Here is a 17,281-nt window from a genome sequence, read left to right on the forward strand (position 1 = left end):
AGGATTCTTAACCAGCGCGCCACCAGGGAAGTCCCTCACCTGTGTATTGTTTATATGCAAGAGACTTCATGGTGGTCAAAATTAGCTAGGTACTAGAACTGATGAATAGGCCAGACTGACACTCTATAAAACTCTCTGTGGTGCTTAAAATGTTCTCTATTTGCACTGTCCAGTGTGGCAGCCAGTGGCCACATGTGGTTATTGACCAACTGAAATAGGTTAATGTGACTGAGGAGCTGAATGTTTAACTATATCTAATTCTCATTAATTTCATTAATTTTTGTTAATTTAAATGGAAACAGCCACACATGGCTAGTGGCTGCAGTAGTGGACAGCACAGATTCTTGCTATTCAATGTGTGCTTAGCAGAGCAGCAAGCACTGCCATCACCTGGGGGATGGTTAGAAACGCAGAATCTCAGGCCCCACACAGAAACGTACTGGACTAGACTCTGACTGTAGTAAACAGAGAGGTGAGGTCAGCAAATAAACAGTGGAAAAAGACTGTAGTTTAAGGGATATGTGCGCTGAAGGAGCGATCTTCCTTTGTTCCCTCCTCTAAATCCCCCGCCCCACCCCACCACCGAAAGAAGGCAGGAGAGAGGAGGGTGCAGAGGCAAGCGATGGAGGAGCTGCTTCCTCTCACGATGCACAGGAGTGCCTTTACTGACCTCTGCTCTGCAAAGCGCCTCTTTAATCACTGTCTTCCTTTTCCCTCTAGTCCTTATTCTGAACTGATTGCTCTATGCCTGGCCATTCCTATGCTAGGGAATTGCCCTCAGCAAACAACAGGCTTCTCTACCGTTAAGGAATTTACAAGCCAATACACAAGCAGGTGAGTAGCTATTAAGGTCTTCCTCCTTGCTAATGTAAATCTCCCATTTGTTTGCGCCTTTAACCCTAACACACAGGAAAACATCTCTCTCTGCAAAAGCTAAACAGTCGCAGAGAGAGACACAGCTACCTGGACTGCACTAGCCACTTGGAATTTTCAGCTTCTTTCTGCCAGACCTGGCTGGTGTAGAAAGAAGGCAAGCAAAGTAGCGAGGATCCAGAATAGCACTGATAAACAAACCAAGAAGGCTCCACCCTACTCACCAGCTTTCCCAATCTGTACGGCCAAGCGCGTCAGCTTGCCCTGCAGCACCGACTTCTCCTTTTTGGGCAGCTTGGCTGCCTTTTTCTCCTTTTCCTCATTGTCGATCCCCTCCTGGCTGTTGAGTGGCTGGATTTCCAAGGCCACTCCATCCTGAGTCTTTGCTAGGGTGTACACACAAATAGGACAGGTAAGCAGGCAAGGTAGTAGCACTGAGTAGCAGGCAAGTGGAAACTAACAAATCCTTCTGTCTTATTCCTGGAATATACCTTGGACCCCTGACATCAGATCTGACCACCCTCACCCCATGCCAGACAGGGAACTTGACTCTGACCCTCTATTAGGGCTTTTGGAATGATATCTTAACAACTGGAGGTGAAATATGGTGCTTTTAGGGTATGGATTTCCACTTCAGTGGCAGCTTCCTGGCACTACCTCAGAGTCCCAAGCCAGGTTTATTCCAGCAAGAGGATTAGTCATGCCACTAAGTGCTGTTACCAATAACCATCCTTCCCGGAATTCAGGGCTTAATATGGTGAATCTTTACTGCAGAAAGGGGCTGGAGGGGAAGGCTGGCAGATATTCCTAGAGCCTGAGGGTCCTTAGTCAGCTCTTTGAAAGCTTCATCTCTCTCTCTCACTATATCTATATCTATCTGTATCTATATCTATATCTATATCTATATCGACTGTCAAGGAAGAAACATGGACCCCAGACACAGGGTATTTTCCAGTTCCCTCTCGTATTAGTTGAACGATAGGGGAAGGAAATCTCTTTTCTCCCCTCTCTGATGAAGGTAGGGAGGTACAGAGTGGGACCTAGGGGAAAAGGGAAGAAGCTGGTGTGAGGGACTCCCTGGAATGAGAGAAAGGCAGGATAAAGACAGACATATAAATCCACTTTACTTTAAAAAGAAGAGTTAAAGAAATCTAAAATTAAAGAATTATTTTTGTGGAGCCCTGGTTCTCCGACATGATGCCTTTATTTCTAAAAACTACTATGATGTGGGTTACAAAAGGAAAAAATCTCTAGAAGCTGTCTCAAGAGAGCAGTTCTTGCTGGTTCCTGGCACCCCTCCAATCTCACCCCTGCAGAGCTCAACCCCTTTGGTTAGATGCCCTTCCTGAGATACTGTCTCTGCTGTCAGACTCACAAACAAGACAGAGACAGGATGTAAACACAGCCACCAAAAAAGCAACACACATCAGATTAGGAGGAAGAAAACAGACTGTGGAGAGAACAAAGAAAGAGGTGGGGAGCGAGGTTACGGAGAAAGGGCTCTCTCCACCCCCGAGAAGGCTAGCCGAGAAGGAATCCAGATCAGAAGAGGACACCGATGAGGAAGCCAAAAGAGGAGGGTGCAGGGACTGCCCATCCCAACTCCTTCCATCATAAGGACCCTGAAGTCTTCCAGCCCAGAAACCGATGACCGTTGGTTGTTTAAATCTGGCCTAGGGCAGTGAAGCAAAGAGTTCAGCACCCTGGGAAGAGCAGATCAATCTCACAGGCTCTCCAAGATTGACGTAAGGTTCCTTGAGCCAACAGCAGAGGACGCTGTTGTCCCATCTTAGATTGGGTTTGAGAGCTTGAGACCACCCCCAAATCTCTGCACCTTCCTCAGGATAAGGCATCTGGGCCGCAGCAGCAGATAACAAATTTATGGAGAGGAAAAGGGAGGAGGCAGATGGCCTGGGAAGGCCTGGTTTGAGTGTGGGCAGGTAGAGATGGTAAATGAGTGGGTGGAAAGGTTACCTTTGTTGCGATTTTCAGGGACTCCTTGTTTTTTACCTGTTTGAACAAGAAAGAAAAAAATGGGGTGGAGACCCAAAGTGACTATTAAGAGATCAGGTATCCAATGTTTCGGTCCTGCTCAGAGCCCAAAAGGGCAACAGCAAAGGGGCTGAGTTGCAGGAAAGGGAATGTAAAGGAAGCTCACATCTGTTTACTTCCGTCTTCATTAAGGGCTCTCATGAATCCTTGGGGTATGGACCAGGCCACTCACGCAGGTGAGTGCACACCCACTTCTGAGCTGCTTTCTCCTGGAGCACAGCTGCTGTTGGGAGGGTGCTCCCCGCCTGAGTCACACCACTTGGAGAAATGGGGTGGGGGTTAGGAAGCGAGAGGTTTGAACTGTTTCCGCCTGGTGGCAAAGGCCCTGCAAGGCGACTCCATGTCAGTTTACCAGCGCCAAGCAAGCGTCCTCCTTATTCACTTGCAGGCAGCTGCAGAAACGGAGTTTAGTTCCTGAGTGAATGTGTTTTGTCTCCTTCTCATTAACTCCCCTTCCCTAAACAGCCCAAGAAGGTCCTCCAGCCAACTGGTAGAAATCCTCCTCTCCTCCAAGGGAAGAAGGAATTCTTAAGGGAAAGGTGTAGATATGGTTTGGTGTCTTTTTTGCCTTCTGTTTTTCCTTCTTTCAGGAACAAGTGAATGGCAAAGACAGGGCTAACATCGGGGTAGACACTCCCTCTCTGCTCCCACTCTCCTGGCCGTGTCTCTCTTCCACTGACAGCCCATAGTTTCAGCAGGAATCCAGTTTCTTCTCCTGGACGGTTTTCCCTTAGCCTTGATGATTCACATAATCCCCCATGGCTGAGGCAAAAAGGGGCAAAGGGCCGGAGGACTACACGGAGGAGAGTTGAGCACCTCGCCAGCTCATCTGGGGCAGGCTTTCTACCTCATCCCTTTACAATCCGCCAATAGACACAGGAATCAATGCAACCTGACTGGGGAGCCTAGAGCCAGGATCTGGTTTCCATTAGAGCACTGTGGGGAGCCAGGGATGATACCCTTAGCTCAACAAGGGGTTTGGATATCTGCACTCATCATCCTGCAGATTCTTCCAACCAGGTACTGCATCCAGACCTGCTCCCTTTCCTAGTTTGTCCACGGGGGTGGGAGGGAAAAGACTCTCCTCCCGAAAGCCCTTTACCTTTCTTCTTCTTCTCTTCCTCTTCCCCCTCACTGGCCCCCAAGAGGGTAAAGATGATTCCAGTCTGAGAGTTGATACCCACAGCAGTCACTACCATTCGGCCAGAACCTTCCATGACATGGGTCCCTAAATGAGAAAGAAGACAAGAGAAGTGTTGTTTTTTTTTTATACCTGGCCATTCTTTGGTGTGAAACATAGAGCTGGAAAAAAGCAATCCCTCTTTCTTCCTCTCCCGTGGATAGTGATATACTCAGCAGACAGTAGGAAAAGATCAAGAGCAAGAAAACTGGGGGGTAAGGAAAACAATGTTCCTAACTGCTTTAGGGTAAGGCTCCTTTCCCGCCACCCACCCCCAGCCAGCAGAGCCCTTATAGCACCTGCTTCAGAGGCAACCTCTTCTAGGTTGCTTGATATCCTTGTATTCAACCCACTAATACGCTACTGCCTCAGCTGAACCTCGGGGCAGGGCCAGAAGGGAGAGCAAGGTCTGGATATGGTCTCTGTGGCTGACTGTGTGGGGGAAGGTAGAATGGGAGCTGGTGTAGCCAGAGGCCATACCTGAGAGCAACATGGGGTCTCTTTCCAGGGACTTTTTGACATGGTCCGATTCCCCAGTCAGAGAGCTCTCGTCAATCTTGAGATCATTGCCCTGGATCAGGATTCCATCTGCAGGCAGCAGGTCACCTAGTACGCAGAGGTGAAGGGGCAACAGGGAAAGAGGGTAGGTAAGGACCATCCAACCCCATCTCAGGGCTGCTCCCATGGGCCCTGCCTATACGGCAAAGGCCCAGGGAGAATCTGGAGAGCATTTGAAAGACAGCTTCGGCTCTGACAACCTGGGATAAGACTCCATTCCCGGTATCATAAATTCAAACAGTTACTGATCCCCAAACACATTCCCGTGGCCTGAATATTACATACTTTGAATCTAAGACACACAGGGTACAGTCTAACAGCCTTTGGGAGTTTCAGTTCCTGCCTTCTGTGAATTTCTCTTCCATAACCTCCTTAAACTCTAACCTAGAAGCTAACACAATCTGGGGTCTTATCTTTTTGGGTCCTCAGCAATTCCAAGCAGCCCCCTTATGCCAAAGGACCTAGCCTTCAAATAGGGAGGGTGGCACAGGTACAAGAAACACAGAGCTCTCACCGTATTTGATTTGGGCAATGTCCCCCACCACGATCTCAGCCACAGGGAGCTGAATGATGTGACCATTTCGGATAACGGAGAATTTCTGTTCCTTTTCAATGCGGTTCTGCAGCCCCCGGAATTGCTTCTCTTTGCTCCAATCATTGAAGGCAGTCACTAGTACCACGATGATCACTGAGAATAAGATGGCTGCCCCCTCAATCCAGCCGGCTTCTGCCTCCCCTTCATCTTCTGGGCTAGTTACGGCTAGACCACACTCTAGCCCAGGGAAAGTAGAGAAAAGAAGGGTCACCTAGGGGCTTTTGTTGACATTAAAAATGGGGGTGGTACTTCTGCAACCCCCCAGAATAGAAAGACAGGGAAAGAGAGTAACAGCTATTCTCTTGGGTAGAATAGCTCTCCTCTGAGGATACTGGAGGACAGCAGGATTGAGCATCATCTCACCACCAATATAACTATTTATGTTTACCTAAAAGAAGCAAATGACTAGCATGAAACATGTCAATACAAATTACAGGCAAGTCACATATAAAGAACTTATGACCGCCAACATGGTAGCTCCCACTGCGACTTCCTATGACGCTCACACAACTGGGGGAACTCTGAGATGCAGGGCTTTGTTGGTTGAGTGAGCATAGAGGATTTAAGACATTCTGAATAAGGATTTGATAGGAAAAGGGGGAAAAGACCCTGGAATCAGGATAGGTTGGAAGAATAGCTTACTAGCTACTTGCTAGTTTCCTTTGGAGAACCCGCTCTGGATAATGGGGGCGCATTTTAAAGCTATAATCTGTCAACGTGAATACCAAGTGCTTTTCGGTGGTGCTGGAAAGAGTCATGCTGGTCTGTTCAAGATACTCACGTTCGTTTTCTTCCCCAGGGGGGCGATAGAAGGACAGGACCAGGGAGATGATGGCCGCGATCTCCAGGATGATGAGTGTGACATCCTGAAGGGCTTCCCACACTAATTCTAAAAAGGTCTTGGGCTTTTTGGGGGGAATCAGGTTTTGTCCAAATACTTGTTTACGTTTCTCCAGATCTGCAGGGTTTCCAGATAGGCCTGAAAAAGACATAAGAGTGGAGCAAATGAGCGAGAAAAAAGGGGTAGAGATGAATGACAGAAGAAGGCAGTTAAAAGATCCCTTTAAAAAAGATACCTTGCTTCCCGATCTGCCCAAGTATGAGATCCAGTTAGGGTGACTGGTCTCTGTGGCTGACAGACTTTTTGCTCAGACTCAGGGGGTGTGAAACTTTCAGTCTAAAAATGGGGGCAAACCAAGACAAGTTGGTCACAGGGGCCACTCACTCCTCTTGGTCTCCAGGGTAAGCTAACCTAGGCCTAAAACTTCATCTCTTCCTCATGGGGTTTGCTCCAGGCTCCAGCTCTAAGAGCACAAACATTAAAATGTTTCCTGAGACTCACACAGAACTTTCCTCTCACATTAACATGTAAATGCTGGTCATGATTTAAAAACAGAGCTGGGACTTCCCTGGTGGCGCAGTGGTTAAGAATCTGCCTGCCAATGCCGGGGACATGCATTCGATCCCTGGTCCGGGAAGATCCCACACATGCCGTGGAGCAATTAAGCCCGTGCACCACAACTACTGAGCCCACGTGCCACAACTACAGAAGCTCGTGCACCCTACAGCCTGCACACCGCAACTACTGAAGCCCGCGCGCCTACAGCCCACGCTCAGCAGCAAGAGAAGCGACCGCAATGAGAAGCCCGCGCACTTCAACGAAGAGTAGCCCCTGCTTGTCGCAACTAGAGAAAGCCCGTGTGCAGCGATGAAGACCCAACACAGTCAGAAATTAAAAAATAAAATAAAATGTTAAAAAAAAACAAAACTAAAAACAGAGCTGGCTTCCACCCAGTGGCTCATACACAAAAGCAAGAAAGAATAAGCTATCTGCCCAAGGTCGTGCTAGGAGGCTAGGGGACAGAGCCCAACCAGTTGTCCTGTCCAAGTTTCAGCGGTTTCAGGAGATCAACAGAGTAGAGGCTTCGAGACTCCAACTTTGGGCATCCCCTTTTTGCACACAGCCATCCTTTTCTGTCACACACAGAGGCATACGTGCATAGACACACACACACATCACTAAGAGGCACGATTGTTCTGCTAAGTACTATGTACTTAGAGATGTACTAGGTGCTAAGAGAAGTACTACTTAGACAAAGTACTAGGAGAAGCACTATTATTCAGGTTGAATAAAAAGAGAACAATGAAGGTGAAGCCACTGAGTTAGCTATTCTCTTGGGTAGAGTCCTTGATTATCAGCATGCCCCCCACTAACACACATGTGCTTACATACCTGTGTCAGTGTGCACACATAGTCCAGGCACGTTGCCAGAGAGAAGAAGAGTGAGGCAGAATTATTCCCAGTGTCTTCCTCATATTTAGGCCCTTCTCCTGGGCCCCAGGGGTGTTATACTTTAAGGGAAGAGGAGACAGCTTCTAACTTTAATTAATGCCAGGTGACATTTATCAAGTTGTTTGCACAACTCGATTAGCAAATTAGCTCTGGTTTTGGCACTGGACGTTGGTGGCTATACTGTGGGATCCCCACAGGCAGGGCGAGGCAACCTTTGTCTTGAAAAAAGATCAGCAGCTGAGGAGGGTTAGAATCAAAGGATGGGGACACTTAACCCAGCTTCACACAGAGGTGCAAGAAAAGCAGATGATGGGGAGCTGCAAGGAGAAAATGGGGATACTGATGCCAGAGGACTTCTTCACACTTTAGTCAACGTGAAGGGCTACTCCACTGGTGGGGGATGGGGGCTTAGCAGGAGGGCAGACATCTATTCTCCATCTCCACTGAATAGGATGCAAGAGTGTTACTTTAAATGGCGAGGAGAGAGATTTGGGTTAGAACTAAGGAAGACAGAGCAAGATTTTGAAAATGGGAAAATAGGTACTCAAGGGAGTACTGTTTGCGGGGTCCATTTCTCCACCCTAAAAACAAAAACCATCAGGAGAGGTACTTGAAATCTACCTGGGGACCCCGCCTGGAGGTAAAGTGGGGGTGTGAACTGGCACCCACGATTGTGGAGTGAGGACTGCAGACCACTTTCTCTTGCCAGTGCTCAGGAGAGGGAAACAGGGGAAGTGGCACCTGATGCTCTTATCCAGGGCCTCCTGCCTCCTTGGGCCCGAAAGCACCACCCTGGCTGGAAAGCTGAGAGGCACAGCAGAGCTCTGCAGGGGAGCGGGTTTGACCAAAGCGCTAGAAGCAAGCTGGGCTGCCTGCCAGAGAATCCCTGCCTCTACCACTCTGAGAAGTCAGTTCTCAGCAGGAAAGAAAATCCAGGGCCTGGGAAAGGAGTGTTTCTGGGCAGGGCATCTTGACCCCCAGGCAGGCAGAGGCAGAGTTGCCAGGGGACAGGGCCTTGCTGGTTCTTCCTCTCAGGGACCTGAGATAGCAAGTCTGTGCCAACTTGGAACTGCTGGGCTGGACGGCCAGGCTTGCTGGAGGGAAATAGGAGTTCTGCTAATTTGTTAACCTACCTAGGATGTTTCTCAAGAAAGCAGGATTCACAATGTAAAGGGAGGAGATGTTATTCCCTCCTTAACAAGGGTGAGGGCAAATCAAGACATCAGATATTAGAGGTTATCATCAAGGGACATCCCAATAAATCTAATGAAGGCCAAAATGGCGTCAACACAACAAGAACAGTCTCGCTAAAAGCACCCCATCTGAGGTAGCCCTGCCTCTCCCTGCTCTCATATTAATGCCTCACAATCACCCTTGACTCTTCTCTCTCTCTCTCCCTCTTATCCACTATATCCGTTTAGTCAGGGAATCTGTCAGCTCTATCTTCAAAATATATCCAAGTTTCCCTCACTTCTCATTTTCCACAGCTCCCATCCTGGTCTGAGTCACGGTCGTCTCTCGCCTGGACCACTGCGATCTGTCTAACTGGCCTGCTGCTTCCACCCTTGCCCTTCTGTTCTCAGTCTCTTCTCTTTCCAGAATGATCTCTTACAGCCCAACCGATGACACTCATCTACCCAGAATCCTCTGGTGCCTTTTATTTGGAATGAAACTGGATACAGAAGACATTACAATGGCCTATAAGCCAAGCCCCCTTTATGAGCCCCCAGCCCCCCACCCCTTAACTCCTACCATTTTCCCCTTGTTCACTGAGACGCCATCAAGCTAGCCTTCCTGCCATTCTCTGCACGCACTAGACACGTTTCTTTTTCAGGGCCCCTGCACACGTTTCCTTTCTCAGATTCCTCTTCACTAGGTAGGGCTCCTTCAGGTCTTTGCACAAACGCCACCTTCCTCGTGAGGCCCACCCTGACCCCCGTATTTAACACAGACTTTTCTGCCCCTAGCACGTTTGATCCCCTTATCCTGCTTAACTGTTTCCCTCTACAGGTCTTCTCTCAGAACAGATTCTATACTTATCCTACGCTTGTCTATCCCCCCCCACAAGGGCAGGATTTTTGTCTTTGCTCCTTGGGTCTAGAACAGTGCTGGACACGCAGTGTGCACACAAATTGATTGAATGAACTGCACGAGTGAGTAATAAATAAGATTGTGAACAGTGAAGCGATTACAATTGTGCCAGATGCTTCACCAGGCACATCTGTGTCTTCTCACTGAAACACTGCAAAGCCCTATGTAGTAGCTGCTATTAACCCCACCTCACATATAAGCAAACTGTGGCCTGGAGAGGTTTTCTAACTGCTCAAGTAAGTACGCGGCAGTCTATACCGCTCTACAGGAAGCAGCTGGATGCCAACCTACACACAGTGGGGCTGGGGTGTGGAGGGAGCCGCACTCAGCTGAGGCTTCATTCTGGCGTGACTAGCTTGTCCTGGTTTGTCTAGGGCTTTCCAGGTTTTAGCACTGGAGCTCCTGCCTCCTGGGACGGCCCCTCAGCCCCAGGCAAACAGGGATGGTTGGTCACCCACCCTCCTTTATTTACCTCAGGGCAGGCCCACATGCTGCTTTTCTCTACACCTCTAGGCAAATCAGTCCCGTTCCCACTCTTTATTTACAACCGGGGTGAATTAGTCCCATCTTTTCCCGTCCTCAGGGATGGTAACACCAGGGCTGTCAGAGTCTCATCTATGAATTTTGTATTCAATAAAAGGTTCATTACTGGCTTTTTTTGGACCGAAGCAAATGAAACAAGACAGGCTGTGGAAAACAAAAAAGGTCAGGCCTTGCTCGCACTTAGATGCCCTCAAAGTCACACATTTACTTCCCTTTTGCCATTTTCTCTCATCTCTCTGCTCCACCTTAAGTCACCCTACGCTCTTACAATAGCTACCTTAAGAAGTCAAGTGGCTGCCCAAGTTCCCAGCATGCCCTGTGGCAGGCAGGGGCAGTTTGGGGCTGTCAGCCTAGTAGCCTTGGGAATCCTCTCTGACATGTGGCATGGCACAGGAAAGCCATGTGGGACTGGGAGCTCGGCCAATCCCCAATTTTGGGCTTTCCATTCCCATTCTTCCTGCCCCCAAGAGGCTCTCAGGCCTTGATCTCAGCAGCTGTGATTTCACATAAATACTTGTCCAGCCCAGGAGGGGGTTTTAGTCCCTTATCTCCACAGTTGCTTCTAAAATATACCGCTTCCCGAAGAGGGGAAGGAAGACTTGGCAGGGAGAAAATGCTGGAAACACTGGAAAAGGGTTTCCCCTAAAAATACACCAAGAAAACGAGAAGAAACCTTGTCCCCAAGAACATAAGAGAGAAAATCCTACCCAAATCGGGAATACATCTGGCCCGAAGAACCAGACTTAACACATGAGCTAGGAGAGGTGACAAGAATGTCAGTCTGTGAAGTCATTGCCCCCACCCCACGCTGGGGAATTACACAGCCCTGCCCAGGCTGGTGGGAGACGGCATAAGCAGCAGTGGAAAATCTGTGTCTGCTATGAGCCTGTGCAGGGACCCAGGGCTTGGGAGGAGAAGCAGAGGCCCAGCCCTCAGTGGCCTGGCTCCAGCAGGGAAGGACCAGGGCCAGCTTCCCTAGGAGGCCGAGGACTGTTGGCAGAGGCACCCCTTATCAGAGCCAGCCCAGGCCCAGAAAGGGTGGGGCTAGGTTAGACATCATGAGGGACTTCCCAGCTGTCTGAGTTATGATACCTTGCCAATGGGACAGCAGAATCTTCTCCTACAAAAATAGTATAAGGGAGAGGTTTCTCTGGGTTGATTTGAAGGCAATCCTATTTGGTATGTAAGAACAGACAACAGAACACCTTTCAAATCCTACCTTAAAAACCCTGGATTAGGGGGCAAGAGGGAAGAGTAGCCTAAAATCAACATAAGGACTGACAGGCTTCAGCCAGCTACTGCTGCTAACCCACTGCCACTCCTCCGAGGATTCAGAGCTGTTTCCCTGCTTCTGCATCTCTAGCTTAACACACCCACAGCTTGGAGATGTGCTCTGTACCTGCTGGCCTTCCAGCCCCCAGAGAGAAGGCAGTCTCCCTAAGGTCACAACAAGAGGATGATGGACTTTGAGAAGAATGCCCCTTTCTCACTCGCCATCCTAAAGCCCTGCCCTAGGTTAGAGCGCCCTCCTCACCCTCTGCTCGGCCGCCCTCTCCCACGCTGCATGCACACACTCCCCTCCGGTGTCACACCCCCCAGTACTCACACCTCAGAGCTAAATACAAAGAGCGAAAGCTCCACTTCCAAGGGTGGATGCAACGTCTGCCTCAGCTAAGGAGGGAATGCTATCTTTCTTCCTCCCCCTAGCTGATGGTTCAGTGCAAGGCAACGACAAGAAGGTTTAAAGCAAAACAAAACTTTTTGTTTTGGGCAAGGAGGAGCTGAATAGAAAAGAATTCACAGAGCGTGGGGCTGGCCTGGGAAAGAGCAGGCCCATAGCTGTCACGCACGGTTGGCCTAATTCAGCCCTAGGCATATAACTCAAACCAGACAGGGAACTCCCAGGATGCAACGTGGAATTCCCTGCAGGGGGAGGAGGGACTAAGGGAGGGCACTTTTTCTCTCCTGTCTTTCTCAATCATCTACCATCCCACTGTTGATGCTGCTTCCCCAGGTTTTGTGAAAACCTTTCCCACCCCTCTGCCAAGTACTAAATATTTCACAGCTACTCACATCACAGTGTAGCTGCTCTCTGGCTGTTTGAGCTGGTTTGCCCATCTCTACCCCTTCTCCTCCCTCTAAGATATTCTTTTGGCATGAGTCTCTGTCATACCTTAAACTTAATATGTCTGCCCAAAGCGTGATGGGTAGAGAGGACCACAGATTGTTATTCTCAGCAGTCACGCCCACATGAATTGCTTTTAGGATAATTTATTTGGCATCTTCCAGGTGATGGCTATGGGGCAGAGGGCATGAGGAAAGAGAGGTAGCTTGGCTATGCTTCTAAGTTGAAATTGATGGACTCCTAAAAGTGGATTTTCTAAAACAGACTATAAGCCCTACAGATAGGGAGGAAAATCTCAGAGAAGCCAGTTGCCCATCTTCTTCTCATATCCGTTCCATCCCATATCCACTTGCCCATTTCTTTACATCCCCTGCAACATCAACATTCTCTAAAGCAGTGGCCTCTAAATGGGGGGCATGCATTCATCCGTTAGAGCGTGGGAAAGGTACTGGAACTTTTTTTTTTTTTTTTTTTAAGAACATAGATTTATTTATTTATTTATTTATTTTTGCTGTGTTGGGTCTTCGTTTCTGTGCGAGGGCTTTCTCTAGTTGTGGCAAGTGGGGGCCACTCTTCATCGCGGTGCGCGGGCCTCTCACTATCGCGGCCTCTCTTCTTGCAGATCAGAGGCTCCAAACGCGCAGGCTCAGTAGTTGTGGCTCACGGGCCTAGTTGCTCCGTGGCATGTGGGATTCCCCCCAGACCAGGGCTCGAACCCGTGTTCCCTGCATTAGCAGACAGATTCTCAACCACTGCGCCACCAGGGAAGCCCTGGAACTTTTTATATTACTTCATCCATTTCTATTTCTTGTAGATCCTACTATGTAAATAATATTGGTGTTAGAAGTACTGTAGGTGAACATTTATTGGGGCTACGTGTGCAATTTTCTTTCAGATTGACAATGCTACTGGAAATTTCAATCTCCTACACTGAGGAAGAGCCCAATCCCAGTATGTCCCAGCTTACGGGAAAATGGATAGTTCTTGGTAGAACATGCCACTGACCTCAAAAGGCATGGCAACAGGAACACAGCTAAACCCCAGAGACCTTAAGGTGGCAGGAGATATTAACCTAAATCCTGCAGTTAATGAACCAAAATCAAAGTTTGCGCTGTCTGAAAACAGATTCTTTCCCCCTCCTGCTGTTTACTCCCCAAAGAATCTCAGCTCCCAAAACCTAGCAGGTGCTCAGTTATTAGGCAAGGCAAAGATGCTTGCATCTTATGCCAGGAGCATTTACTAAGTGGTAGCAATGACCGCAGAGCATGGCCAGGCCAGAGCTTCCCCAGGCAATCACACGATGGAGGAATCCTACCTCTGACTCCTAGGCCCCCTTTTCCTTCCCTACAATCCCCTCAGCTTAGGTCCCTGTACTGTGTGCTCCCATAACACCATCATAGCACTACGACAATATTTCTGAAATTGCCTTAATTTTTGTGTATCCTCTTATTGCCTGTAAGCTTTATGGAAGCAAGAACTGTCCCTGTCGTGTTCACCGTTTTGTCCCCAGCACCTGCTGGACATTAAATATTTGTTTAACGTGGTTGACAAGAAATTAGAAACCCTCTGTATCCCACTGTCACACCCTCAACTCTGCAGAGGCGGAAAGGAATAGCAGGGTACAGAGGGAACATGAGACAGAAATTCCCACCAACATTCTTCTAGATCCAAATTCAACATAAATAGTCTTTAGCCTTCCGAAAGAAGTCCACAGGTAATGACTCATTGTTTAGTCAAGGCTCCCCTTCTCTGCCCTTTCTCATCTGGGCCCAGACCTCCCCCCTAACCGTTGGCCTAGCTCCTCCTCAGAAAACGTCATTCTTCCTCCTAAAAAGGGTAACACAGCTGAGGACCAATGTGGAAAAGTTCTATGGAGAAGAAGAATTCATACAACTTTCTATCTAGCCCAGAGAATCTCTCAACTAGGATCCTCTCTGCTTCCTGCACACAAAGGGAGACTGAGACTAAGGAAAAATACCTCTTCTTTCTTCCCCTTAAGCCACGGGTAATTCTCATTCCAGACTCACAAAGGTTTCTCTTGCTCTTGGAAGCCAGGAGATGGCATGGAAAACTGATCAGAAGATAAAAGGCTATCTTCTAGGGGGTAGCACCCAAAATGCTCAGCTCTCTGGGGATTGGAGAGATTGGCTGGGGCTGGGATGTAATGGGGAAAGAAGAGGCAATAGAAAGAGGGGGGATAAAGAAATTGGAATGAGAAAAGAAGCAAGCAAACTAAACAGATTCCATTGGCGCGAAACGCTCAGGTTTTCCCTACTGATAAACCTCAGGCAACACAACCACCACTTATCCAGGAACTAGAGCCTCACCTCTGCCTCTTTGCCTTTCTTTAACATGGCCATGAAGGCTGAACTCTTTAGTGGCTTAGATGAAAGCATGTGTCGTCTTTCACGTCTCCCCCACCCCTTTTTGCTTCCCCAACTTTCCTTCCCTTTTTTGCTCACACTCAGCCTTGTGTCTGGTCGTTGCTGAATGCCATGGAGGCTGAGCACCTCCACGTCATCTCGAATGTAACCAACGCTTGGCCACTGGGGCATCTCCTCTTGTTCCAACTAGCCATTGTAATCAAGGAACGCAAGCCAATATTAAACTCACATTAGCATTGGGTCACTGTTAGACATTTTATCAGGCATTAGAATACAAAACAAATTGCAAAATTATCTGTGATTCTGAGATTCTCCATATTGCTGCTCTAGCCAAAGGGGCAGGAGAACATTAATGGACTGTGAATCAGAAAACATGAATTATTCCATCGAGTTCTACCCTGTGGTAAGACTTTAGGCAAGTCATTTAAACCTTTTGGTCTGTTATGAGCAAGAGCGAGCGAGTGAGACAATAAAAAAAAACATGTTAGTGTTTGAAATGTTATAAACTCCAAGTTCCATAAGACCCCTTAGTAGCTATGGTTTAAAATAATCTACCGGGCTTCCCTGGTGGAGCAGTGGTTGAGAGTCCGCCTGCCGATGCAGGGGACACGGGTTCGTGCCCCGGTCCGGGAAGATCCCACATGCCGTGGAGCCTGCGCGTCCGGAGCCTGTGCTCCGCAACGGGAGAGGCCACAGCAGTGAGAGGCCCGCGTACCGCAAAAAAAAAAAAAAATAAATAAATAAAATAAAACAATCTATCAATCTATACTAAAGATACTATCAATCCAACAGAAAATAAAGGGGAAGAGTTATGTTCTACGAACCAATCTCCCCTATCTTACTTCACCTTGGTTTCCAATCAGCAGAATTCTAACACCGGGAAAATTTCTTTATTCTTATTATTAGCATGCAGGGGCCTCGCACAGCTATGCTAGGCTGTCAGGCACCTCAGAGCAGTCTTTTGTGAACAGGCTGTTTTTTTAATGGCACCTAGATATTGATGCTCTTTTCTCAGCCTGTCCAACCAAACCACTCAGCACCATCCCTGTCTGGGGAGAGACTCCTGTGTCATAGCTCTTCTGTGTCTCCTTTTCCTATCCCTTTGCTCTTCTCACATATGAGGGGGTCATTGTTGGCACTGGGGGCTAGAAATTACTCATGGAAAAGTTATTTTCTGACACCCTGCCTCCCCAGCTCCAGGACCAGCCCTATGGGTGAGTCGTAATATTGAAATAAATCAGGATACATATTTGTGATCTAAGGAAGCAGGAGAATGGCAGTGGACAACTGTGACAATGGTAGGGGTACTGGGATATAGACATGGCCAGGGTTTGTAGCAACAGAGGCACCTGACATCAGAGGGTGACTTTCAACCACAGGTCTGAAACCAGGACTGGGAAAGAATCTAAGCATTTGATATCTGATGTTGAGATTAAAGTACAATATATATGCTGGCCTTTGGGAATGGAAGAGCTCTCTGGGAATCAGGAAGTTAACAGTAACAGCTATGAGAAAGGGTTTGGAAAATCGGGAGGAAAGTGTGGACCCTGCTCTTAGGAGTTTCTTAGGTTCCAGCTTATTTGGACTTCTGAGTTTCACTTTGTGAGAGAAACAACTGACCCAAGGGATAAGAACAGAAGAGGAAGGGAAAAAGAAAGATCCTGCTTAAATTCTGATGAATGTTTCGAAAGTATTGCAGTATCTCAGTTAAACATAATAGGAATACCCTCTCTTTAAGGTCAATGCCACCGTGAAAGTGGCAGAATAAAGAAATCTAGCTGACAAGAAGTAGGCGTTATCCAAACGGCAGTCATTAGATACTAAACAGAAGGCCTTTGCTAAGCCACATGAAAGCAACTAAGCACTGCCATCTTAACCAGGCTTTTTGACATCAACAGGTGAATGGAGAAAATGGACAGTGGTTGCATGCAGGCTGCAGCAGCCTCTCCAGATGTAAAAACACATTGCACTCCATAGGCACTCATATTCTGGCAAATATCTTCAGACACGTGGACTCCACTTTAATGTGAGACGACTAATTTACTGAACACCCATTATAAGTGTAGGCATTGTATACAACGTTACATTATTTAATTCCAATAACTCTGCAGCCTAGGTACTGACATCATTTTCAAAGAAGAAAATGATGTTTATTTAGGGAGGCTGAGGAAATTGTTCAATGCTATTCAGCTAGTAAATGGTAGAAGTAATTTTTTTTTTTTTTGCGGTACGCGGGCCTCTCACTGCTGTGGCCTCTCCCGTTGCGGAGCACAGGCTCCGGACGCGCAGGCTCAGCGGCCATGGCTCACGGGCCCAGCCGCTCCGCGGCATGTGGGATCTTCCCGGACCGGGGCACGAACCCGTGTCCCCTGCATCGGCAGGTGGACTCTCAACCACTGCGCCACCAGGGAAGCCCTCATTTTCTTTTAAGAATAGATTAAGAACAACTATACTAAAAGTGCATAGGACAGGGTTGAAAAAGTCATCAATAATTCCCTGAAAGAAAACAGAGTGAGTAATCCAAAGATATGGTGGGTACAACTCTCTACATTATGACTTACCATTCCGTTTGTAACTGTGTACCATA

General features: G+C 48.0%; 1 protein-coding gene across 2 annotated transcripts in view; it reads right to left on the bottom strand.

Moving 5' to 3' along the window:
• ATP2B4 (ATPase plasma membrane Ca2+ transporting 4) overlaps window positions 1–17,281 on the bottom strand; it is a 92,615-nt gene that overhangs the window by 30,471 nt on the left and 44,863 nt on the right. For both annotated transcript variants that reach the window (XM_024751135.1, XM_024751136.1), the window contains exons 3-8: window positions 6,040–6,237; window positions 5,178–5,435; window positions 4,586–4,711; window positions 4,028–4,153; window positions 2,848–2,883; window positions 1,098–1,259 (exon numbers count right to left, since the gene is read on the bottom strand). In XM_024751135.1, coding sequence (XP_024606903.1) covers window positions 1,098–1,259; window positions 2,848–2,883; window positions 4,028–4,153; window positions 4,586–4,711; window positions 5,178–5,435; window positions 6,040–6,237 — 906 coding nt within the window. The remainder of the gene's footprint in view (window positions 1–1,097; window positions 1,260–2,847; window positions 2,884–4,027; window positions 4,154–4,585; window positions 4,712–5,177; window positions 5,436–6,039; window positions 6,238–17,281) is intronic.

Source organism: Neophocaena asiaeorientalis, unplaced genomic scaffold (genome assembly GCF_003031525.2).
Source record: "Neophocaena asiaeorientalis asiaeorientalis breed wild unplaced genomic scaffold, Neophocaena_asiaeorientalis_V1.1 scaffold67, whole genome shotgun sequence".
In the NCBI taxonomy this organism is placed as follows: domain Eukaryota; kingdom Metazoa; phylum Chordata; class Mammalia; order Artiodactyla; family Phocoenidae; genus Neophocaena; species Neophocaena asiaeorientalis.